Below are 9,974 nucleotides of genomic sequence, written 5' to 3'. Positions count from 1 at the left end.
AGTCACTGGCTGCTGCAGCAGTGGGGCAGACAGTTCCAGGTGCCAGCATGGATGCCAGATCACTACAAGCCTGCAACTGAACCAGTTGCTGCACAATCAGCTTTCACAGCTTGCACTTGAGTACATGGTGGGGTCTGAAACTTGGAAATGCCAGGAACTGCAGAACCCTCCAAAGAGAGTCACAGCCTTGGCCCAGGAAGCTCCCATGTCTGGGCTGCTGGATGAGTAGCAGCTCTTCACTTTTTATCTTCACCCGCAACATGGTGAGTAAGAGGCGTGGTTCAGCTTCGTTTGTGGTTTTGCTCTTTTAGCCGCACCGTTAGGTGGGTCCCAAATTCTTGTCCCACATACAGGAAGAATGAAGTACACAGACAAATGGAGGAAGAGCAAGATAACCAGGAGCTTTATTGAGTGATAGAACAGCTCAGAGACCCACAGCGGGTAGTTTCTTTCTGCAGCCAGGGTGTCCTCATGAGTGCTCAGCTCTGAGAAGAGAAGAGGCCCTGGAGTTGTTCCATCATCACCACAGTTCTCAGTAGAGAGGAGGCCCTGAAGTGGGTTGTCACTCTCTCCAGGAAAGTCATCTCATCATCTCCACAGCTCTCAAAACAGAGGAGGCCTGAAGTGGGTTGTTTTGCCTGCAGGAAAATCATCCCAGTAGTGGGTAGCTCCTCTCTGCTGCTGGGTGTCCCACTGTTCTCCCTGGGTCTGGCTGAGTCTGGGGCTTTTTTAGGCATTAGTGGGGATGAAGTGTTTGCTGATAGGGTCATAGGTGGCCATGAGCAAGCAAAGAAGAGGCATCACATGTTCCCACTCTAGTCCACAGGACTGGTAGCCCAGCCCACCAGCTTCAGGCCCTCCCTGGTCAGACAGTGAAGCCTCACCAGGGACCCTCGCTTTCCCGCCCAGGAGTTTGTCTCTTGGCCACCAACATTCATGGCACCCAGATCACACACACCGAGGAGCATCCAAAGGCCAGTGCAGATCTGTCCTCAGCCCCCTCCCATGCTGGTCAGTGCCCAAAGTCCAGAGGGTTCAAGACAGCAGGAAGACGTTGCCTCAGGACTGCCCCAAGCATGCACAAACCCACTTAAGCTGTGACAGCATCCAGGCTCCACCCCAATCCACCTCCAAAATTACAGTAGGTGCTGGGAGAGACAAGGCATAGGAGCAGACACCTCCAGCCGCAGGGGAAGGGGAAAACTCCTGGGCCCTCCAGAGCACTGGGGACCTCAGTTGGTAATTGCGACCTGGGCAGCTTCAGTTGCGCCTTTGGAGCTACTGCCCTACCAACTCAGGAGGACCAGGATTCCCTCTTGTCCCAGGATCCCATCAGCTCAAAAGTGTACGCAGCCTCGGCTGTGCCCTCTCTCTGTGTTTCCCCACAGAGGTGACAGGTGAGATGAAGGTTCATAGCAGCTCTGGCCAATGTCACACAAACAAACCCAATGCTCCTGGGTCTGGATTAATGAGCCCCAAATGCACTCTTTTCAAGAAGACTGCAGGCTAACAGCACGCAGTGAGGAGTGAGGTCGAGGCTTTGGCAGAGGCTTCAGACCTGGGAGCGGGTCCCGTTTAGCCATGAGACGGTATGGGTGACACAGCTGGCTGCCTCAGTGACATGGGGCACAGGCCTAGCAATAGGAAGCGTCAGGCTCTGTGGTCACCCCTGTGGTGGGCAGATCTTGGAAACACAGCCTCAGAGGATTTCCACAGAACCTCCCTTTGAGGCCCAGGAAATTGACGCTGTTAGCAGGGCGGGCACAGTGGCCGCATAGCTGGCCAGGTCATTGAACCAGGTGCCATTTCTGCTTCCCAACCAGACCCCTGGAGCATGGCCCCAGCTCTGCTTTCTGAACCTGGCAATCACACTTCATGTGCAAGTATGGCACCACCCCAAGTCCATCTTCTCCGGGCCGCTCTCTGCCCCACCCTTTGTGCCCAACTGAGTTGCTCCCTAAAGGTGAAAAAGTAAGGAAATAAAACAGATTACTTAAGAGAAGAATGAGTGGAGACCATTGGCACACCTGTAATCCCAGCACTTTGGGAGGCCAAGGTTGGCGGATCACTCAAAGCCAGGAACTCGAGACCAGCCTGGTCAACAGGTCAAAACCCTGTCTCCACTAAAAATACAAAACTTAGCCAGGCTTGGTGGCACATGCCTGCAGTCCCAGCTCCTTGAGTGGTTGAGACATGAGAATGATTTGAGCCCTGAAGAAAAGGATTGCAGTCAGCTCAGATTGCACCATTGCACACCAGCTGGGGGGACGAAGTGAGACTTTTCTCTCCAAAAATAAAATAAAATAAAAAGAACAAGAATTGGTGAGAATTTCTCAAAATGATCTAATTTTATTTGGTTGCTTTGATGTTCTGCAGCTGAACCTCAATCACAGACAAATTAGTACTGCGTTAATTTTCCATCAGTAACTCAATAACTAGAGATTTCTGATGGTTAAATAGCTAAAACAAGTGAAACAAATACAGAGGACACGAGAAAGTTCTCGTTGAGGTTCCCTTTATTTCCGATATTTCTTTGTAACCATCTTTGCAGGGATAACATTCTCATCACTGTAGAACTTTAGGTTCTGTCTCTGACTCTGCAGGATACGGGTCTCTGAAGGTCTCATTGATTCCACATCAACATTTTCCTCCTCTCTTACCCCTACCTCTTATGTTTTTTCCACCGCACTGAGTACTTGCCTGAAGCAAAGAGTTGGGTGATTCCTTTAAGGGGTACGCGTGGCCTGGTCATAATCGCTCATGCCTGCAATTCCAGCACTTTAGGAAACCGATGTAGGAGAATCCCATGTGCCCAGCAGTTTGAGACCAGCTGGGGCAACATAGTGAAACCTTGTCACAGATTTTTTTAATAAAAATTTTAGAATTATTAAAAAAGAAATAAGAAATAAGAATAATAACTTGCACCTACATACTAGATTTTAGTGTCCAGGTGCCTGAAAGAGAACTTTGGATGGATCTACCCCGCTAGGCACGCCTTCCCTAGCAGCAAAGATGGAACTCCAGTTCCTCAGACGGTGATGAGCCGCAGGAAGGGCAGGGGGCGGGGCCAATGAAGATCCTCCTGGGCTGCCTGACTTCCCTCAGTGTCCGCATCAGCTCAGCCCGAAGTGGGGTGAAGATCTCCCAATTGACAGGAACCAAGGAATCCAAACTCTCCCAAGGGGCGGGATACGTCTCCAGGCTTAACTTGCTCAGCCCACTGGTGTGGCGCAGCAGGTCCTTCAGGGCATCCATAGACATGAAATTTTGACCAAAGTAGAAGGTGGTGAGCTGGGAGCAGCAGCTCAGGCCGGGCAGGATGGCACTGAGTTGGGAGTAGTGGATCTGACAGCCCTCCAAGATGAGGGTCTCGAGAGTGGCAGCAACTTTCTCCAGCAGAGCTCCGAGGGCCTCAAGACTGATGCGGAACAGCAGCACGTAGCTGAGATTCAGATGCTTTAGGTAACCGAGGCTTGGATACTGGGAGAGACACTTCACGTCCTCTTCCAATAGATAGCCACAAGTTAATTCCAAGTTCTCCAAGGGGTTCTGGAGGCACCTGTGGAGATCAAGAAGTTAGTTCTGGGCAATGGTACCAGTTAGATGAAGATGATGGGGAATAACCTCAAGGAAAATGTCTGCTTCACCCAAACACGTCTGCATGCAAGTTGCTGTATGATGAGGACTCTGATCATTCAGGACAGTCCCATTTTAGCCTCAGCATTTTCACCATTGCTTGTGTGATTGGTTCAAGGCTGCAAAATCTCTAAAGCCTTTTTTCTTCATCTTTTAGCAGAAAACTTCATCTGTGTGCCACAGGTGGGAGATGTGCACAAAGAACTCAACTCAGCAAGGTCTAGGGACATCAGCTAGGGCTACCTGCTGGCAGGGGCTCCCTGACATGCCTGCATCTGCAAACCACCTATCACTTTTTACCACCCTCACGCCTACTCCCTCATCTCCATCCCAGAAGCACACATTTCCCATGTCAATTACTTTTCTTGGAGTTCAAAACAACCTTTCACAGACAGGGAATTAGAGACAGGATCATTTGTGATGATTAAGCTGGCAAGGACAGAGCTTCTACTGTGACATGCACAAGTTTGGTGTGCTTTCCCTCCTTTCATGCCCTCCTCTGTTACCTCCTTTACATCATATTAACTTTAAATACACTTTGTAACAAGAAATTCACACGTGCACCCTCAGTAGAGTCGAAACTCCCACTAACTGGCTTGTACATGATATCCCTCTCTACCTCTATCCCAAGTGACCCCGCTGCACACATTGGAGCCATCCTGTGATAGCCGCTCCAGGACATGGAGCACTGAACGGGACAACGTGTTGACATTCTGGTGTCCCCTTCACTGTGACGTTGCCACTGACTGGCACACAGTACATGCCTTCCAGTGTTTGCTGTAACAAAACAAGGCTGTGATGTGGTCTGCAGAGAAAGTGCACGATCCCTTCTCACCTGATCAGCTGTTCCAGGTGCCCGCCAAAGTAGGTGATCATATTTATTTTAAGCAACTGGAGATGTTTCAGCCTGAGGAACACAGAGCTGAATCTGGTGACTAAGCATTCCCTGAGGTCTTCGTCTGACGTGTAACAATGGCACCTGGAGAAAACGAGTTTGCGAAGATTCTTCATCTCCTTCAGGTAACACCAAAGCTTTGTTATCAGACGTGGCCAGGACATGTTGCAAATTTCCAGCTCCTGAACACTACTGAGGTGGATTATTTTCAATGAAGTTGTGAGATATTTAATTGGCTTTAGATAATTTACCAACTTACTACAGCACAGGTGTACTAAACCTCTCCTTTGGTAAACCCACTGAAAGAGGTATCTCAGGCATTCATCCTGGGGTATTTCCTTGAGGCAGACGTCTATGAACACATTCAAGGGCTGGTGCTCTCCCATCCTTGGACAGTCCTCTGCTGTCTGCCTCTTACTCATGGCCTCTGGGGAGGACAGCACCCTGGCTCCAGACCATACGGCCCAGAAATTCTCATCAACATCCCGCAAATCCAGCACTTCGAGTTTCCACCTCCTGTGGGTAACGTAAGGGAGAGGTTCATAATTTAGAAGGACCTTTGCTTTCATTCTCATCCCATAAATCAGCTGCTTCTGTCCTCGGTGCTGCCTGTTCTCTCTGTCTTTTCTTGGTTCCTTTTCCCTTTCGATTCTGACTGGTCCCCACTTTTATTCCCGTTACCTTCCACTGTAAATAGGCAGGTTTCTGTTCCCACAGTGGACCCTGTATGAGGAGCAGTCCTTTCCCTGAGGATCTGGACAGTGGTCAAAGCCTCCCTGAGCTTCCTCACCAGCACCATCAGAAGACACTGAGCCACCGTTGGGCTCCGCCTGACCCTGCTGTTCTTTCCCTGGACACCTGAGTCCCATCTACCAGCCCTCCTGGGTCACCTTACCTGGGGCGAACTTTTTGTGTAAGCAGCAAATGAAGCCCTTCCAGCAATGCTTTTAAGGTCTCCAGATGAAGCGTCTTCATCAGCGATCCCAGAGGGAGGTAGGTGAAGGGCCAGGCCTGCACCATCACCGTCAGAGTCTGGAAGTGTCTCCTGCTGAAGGCCTCCATGAAGAGTGGGAGATAGAGCTCCCTGGGCAGCTCCTCCACATCAGAGATGGCCAAGGCCTTGTCTCTCAGCAGGCTCTTCCCCGCCAGCTCCAGGAGTCTGGGTGGGGCCTGGATGCTCATCCTGATGAATCTGCAAGGAAAAACTCTAGAAAACATATCCAGGGAAAACTCATCACTCTTAGGCCAAACACAATCAGCTCATCTTCTCCTAGGACCAATAGCATTGCTCTGGTAGAGGTAGAAAAATTACCAGTTTACCCCAATTCCACTTTGCGCTTGATGGCCACAAATCTATATTTCTATTTCTGCTTCTGCTGGTTCAGGAAGAATGTCTTCCAAACACCGAGGAGGGAAGGGTCAAGGAGACCACTGGCCTATTAATTTTCATCCGTTGCTCCACTGAAGCCCAGAACCACTGGATAGTGTCACTGAGGATCCTGAAAGCCAAGCTGTACCTCTTTGAGGAAAAATTTCTTGTCACTTACCACCCTAAAGCAATGAGAATGACAGTGTCCTGTGGCCCTAGACAGCCTACATTCTCAGTTCGCACAATTTACTTGCTGGCGGAACGCCAAAAGGACTCCCTAAAATCATTGCTATTATTTCTTATTTTGACAAATTTCAACCAGAAACTGACCAGGTACTACGGCTCATGTCTGTAATCCCAGCACTGTGGGAGGCCAAGGCAGGCAGATCACTTGAGGTTAGGAATTCAAGAACAGCCTGGACTACATAATGAAACTCTGTCTCTACTAAAAACAAAAAAATTAAGAATCACTGGACTCCAGAAGGCAGAGGTTTCAGTGAGCCAAGATCACACCACTGCACTCCAGTCTGGGAAACAGAGTTAGATTCTATCTCAAAAAAAAAAATTATTAATTAATTAATTAAAATGTTAGCCAAGTGTGGTGGTGCAGTCCTGTAATCCTAGCTACTCGGGAGGCAGAGGATAAAGAATCACTCAAACCCCAGAGGCAGAGTTTTCAGTGAGCCAAGCTCAGGGCCCTGCACTCCAGCCTGGGTGACAGAGTGAGATTCCATCTCAGAACAAAAGAAAAAAATTAACTACAAACTATAAAAGCAATGTGATGGTATTCTAGAGGATTTGGAAGGTAGGGATAGAAATACTTGCTCTAGACCAGGCACAATGGCTCACTCCTGTAATCCCAGCACTTTTGGAGTCCAAGGCGTGTAGATCACCTGAGGTCAGGAGTTTGAGACCAGCATGGCCAACATGGTGAAACTCTGTGTCTACTAAAAATACAAAAATGAGCTGGGCGTGGTGGTGGGTGCCTGTAACCCCAGCTACTCAGGAGGCTGAGGCAGGAGAATCGCTTGAATCCAGGAGGCAGGGGTTGAAGTGGGCGGAGATTAATCCAGGGCACTCCAGCCTGGGGGACAAGAGGGAAACCCATCAAAAAAATAAATACATAGATAAATAAATAAATAACCAGAAACTGTAAAAGGGGTATGATGCTATTCTAGAGCATGTTAACTCTAAGATGAAGGTTCCAATACACATCGCTTCCACATATTCACAATTATCCACTTTTGTACAGATCCTAGGGGCAAAGATAAATCCAATGATCTGAGTAAAACTCCACTCTTGAGATCGGTGTGTGGGATTTCATTAAGGGTTTTGTGACAATGAAAGCACACTTGGAGAATCACAATAACAACAAGTCTATGAACTGTAATTGAAGACACAAAAACAAATAACTGCAAATGTCAAGAAATAAAAATTCATCTAACTGTAAATTTTTAATATATATTTTAAAAACTGTTTTGATAAGACTTTTAAAATGACAAAAACCAAGCACAAGTCACAATTTGAGGGATGAAGACAAAACTACATTTAGAGGAAAAATGAAAGCCTAAATCTGTTCATCTCACGAAACAGACAGGAAAATATTCTATGCCACCTTGGGCTGGGTGTCTCCATCCCTAACTGGCTGGCTGCAGATCAAATGGGCATGAGCCTAAGATGGTGATGACTTACCAGAGCTGGACTCACTTTGCAGAGTTCTGGAAGCTCTCAGAGAAGCAAGCAGTAGCTCCAGGCTCCAGGGCTGTGCGTATCTTCTGTGGACCCTCAGGAGATTTTATGGACCTTCCCTTCTCAATCACCAGCTTCCAATCAGAAAGTGATACCTGATTAGATCCTGAAGTTCCACCCAGTTAATCCTGATTGAATTTTCAGCTTTCTTCAAAAGCCTGTAATCCCAGCACTTTGGGAGGCCGAGACGGGCGGATCACGAGGTCAGGAGATCGAGACCATCCTGGCTAACACGGTGAAACCCCGTCTCTACTAAAAAAATACAAAAAACTAGCCGGGCAAGGTGGCGGGCGCCTGTACTCCCAGCTACTCGGGAGGCTGAGGCAGGAGAATGGCGTGAACCCGGGAGGCGGAGCTTGCAGTGAGCTGAGATCCGGCCACAGTACTCCATCCCGGGCTACAGAGTGAGACTCCGCCTCAAAAAAAAAAAAAAAGAAAGTGAAACAATCATGAAAAGTGTATAGATATGAAAGTGTACAGATACATTTATGAAAGTGAAAGAATCAATCATAGGGTGAAAGTCCAAAACTCATTCGTTCACTTATTCCCCAAACACTCATACAGTTTGGCTAATATATAACTTTCATAGTGATACAGGGAAGGGATTAATCTGTTCCTGATATTAGACAGAAAAAACAAAACAAGAAGATGTCCTTATTGGAGGATGTTTGGCCACATCAAAATTATCAAAACGTTTCAGAGTTAAAACAGCTTGGAGAAGATAGTGATGTCATTCCTAAGAAAACAGAATAAAAAGCTGTGTATATCGAATGGTCGCCTGGATTTAATGCTATCTAACAGAGCAGATCATATGCACATTCAGGTAGAAGAAAGGAACCACTGAGGGCGTGATCAATCTCAAGACTAAAGCCAAGGCTTCAGTGAAGGAAATCAGGACAAAGTGACCAAGTGAGGTAGGGACTGAGAAGAATGAGACTAGGTGTTCTAGTGGGACCCTGGAAAGGAACCAAGACAATATAAAACATGGCAGTTATCTTGTGGACATCCAGATGGCAGGACTGACGGTCTTTTGTCTAGATTGAGTTTGTTGATTGATGATTGATTGATTGATTGATTTTCAGACAGGGCCTCGATCTGTCACACAGGCTGGAGTGCAGCAGCATGATTTTGGCTCACTGCAGCCTCAACCTCCTGGGTTCAAGCAATTCTCCCACCTCTGCCTCCCAAGTACCTGGGATTACAGGTATGCTCTACTCTGCCCCACTAATTTTTGTATTTTTAGTCAAGATGGAATTTCACCATGTTGGCCTGGCTGGTCTCGAACTTTTGACCTCAAGTGATCCACCCACCTTGGCCTCCCAAAGTGCTGGGATTACAGGCTTGAGCCACCTCACCCAGCCTAGAGTGAGTTCAGAAATTAAAAGGGGAATAATCAAAAGAGATAGTGCAGATTCTTAAACCATAACGTTGGCTTTGAGAATACGGGGCAGGTACAGTCTTGGCCCTACTAGAAGGTAAAGTGTGTTTACTCACAAAAATGATGGGCTCCTCTCAGAAAACCAGCTTGGAGTCTGAGAATCTGAGAATGTGAGCTGGGGCAGAGGCCAGAGAGAAGCAGTGTGACCAGACCTGGGAAGGGAGACTTTGCCAAGCTGGAAGCCACGGAGGTAGAAACTGTGGGCTCTGCAGGATGTGAGAGAGAAATGAATGAGGGTCCATAAGTCCCTGTCATGGCGCTGTCACCTGGAAACCTTTCTTTTAGACTCCAGGATCTTCCGACAGTGCAACATTTCCCAGCAACCATCAGTCCCTGTCATTTTCCAGGACCCTTCATCCAAATCCTAATCTCACCAACTCCCTTCCCACTCCAGTTTGATAATTTATGTTTCCTCTTTCTTAGAGTCCTTTCCTGTCCCTAATATTGAACCTAGAGATTCTTATCAGAGTGTCACCATTAGGCCTACAAAGAAACCTTGGGGCCGGGCACAGTGGCTCACGTCTGTAATCTCAGCACTTTGACAGGCCAAGGTGTGTGGATCACGAGGTCAGGAAATCAAGACCATCCTGGGCTAATACAGTGAAACTCCATTTCTACTACAAATACAATCAGCTGAGCATGGTGGCAGGTGCCTGCAATCCCAGCTACTCAGGAGGCTGAGGCAGGAGAATCACTTGAGCCCGGGAGGCGGAGGTGGCAGTGAGCCAAGATGGCACCACTGCACTCCAGCCTGGGGTACAGAGTGAGACTCTGTCGGAAGGAGGGAAGGAAGCAAGGAAGGAAGGAAGAAAGGAAGGGAGGAAGGGAGGAAGGGAGGAAGGAAGGAAGGAAGGAAGGGAGGAAGGGAGGAAGGGAGGAAGGAAGGA

At 48.0% G+C, this 9,974-nt stretch overlaps 1 protein-coding gene across 2 annotated transcripts; it reads right to left on the bottom strand.

Moving 5' to 3' along the window:
• Positions 1-2,881: 2,881 nt before the first annotated feature.
• Positions 2,882-5,713, bottom strand: LOC105510257 (PRAME family member 1-like). Of its 2 annotated transcripts, XM_011939937.1 has the most exons (3): positions 5,427-5,713; positions 4,472-5,047; positions 2,882-3,559 (listed from the first exon to the last, which is right to left on the bottom strand). In XM_011939937.1, the coding sequence occupies exons 1-3, from the start codon at positions 5,711-5,713 to the stop codon at positions 3,001-3,003; spliced, it is 1,422 nt and encodes a 473-aa protein (XP_011795327.1). In that variant the 3' UTR covers positions 2,882-3,000. The 2 variants fall into 2 exon arrangements, with proteins under 2 accessions (XP_011795327.1, XP_011795328.1); XM_011939938.1 differs by lacking the exons at positions 4,472-5,047; positions 5,427-5,713 and adding an exon at positions 3,997-4,127.
• Between the last annotated feature and the right edge of the window lie 4,261 nt (positions 5,714-9,974).

The sequence above is a fragment of the Colobus angolensis genome, unplaced genomic scaffold (genome assembly GCF_000951035.1).
Source record: "Colobus angolensis palliatus isolate OR3802 unplaced genomic scaffold, Cang.pa_1.0 Scaffold185, whole genome shotgun sequence".
Classification (NCBI taxonomy): domain Eukaryota; kingdom Metazoa; phylum Chordata; class Mammalia; order Primates; family Cercopithecidae; genus Colobus; species Colobus angolensis.
This window is presented reverse-complemented; position numbering and strand designations above follow the sequence as displayed.

Bases quoted from the DNA above. Each gene is read 5' to 3' on its own strand.
- LOC105510257 (XM_011939937.1), bottom strand. From the start codon at position 5,713: ATGAGCATCCAGGCCCCACCCAGACTCCTGGAGCTGGCGGGGAAGAGC. The intron at 5,048-5,426 runs GTAAGGTGACCC...CGTTACCCACAG, and splicing joins ACACAAAAAGTTCGCCCCAG to GAGGTGGAAACTCGAAGTGC. The intron at 3,560-4,471 runs GTGAGAAGGGAT...TGATCTCCACAG, and splicing joins CACCTGGAACAGCTGATCAG to GTGCCTCCAGAACCCCTTGG.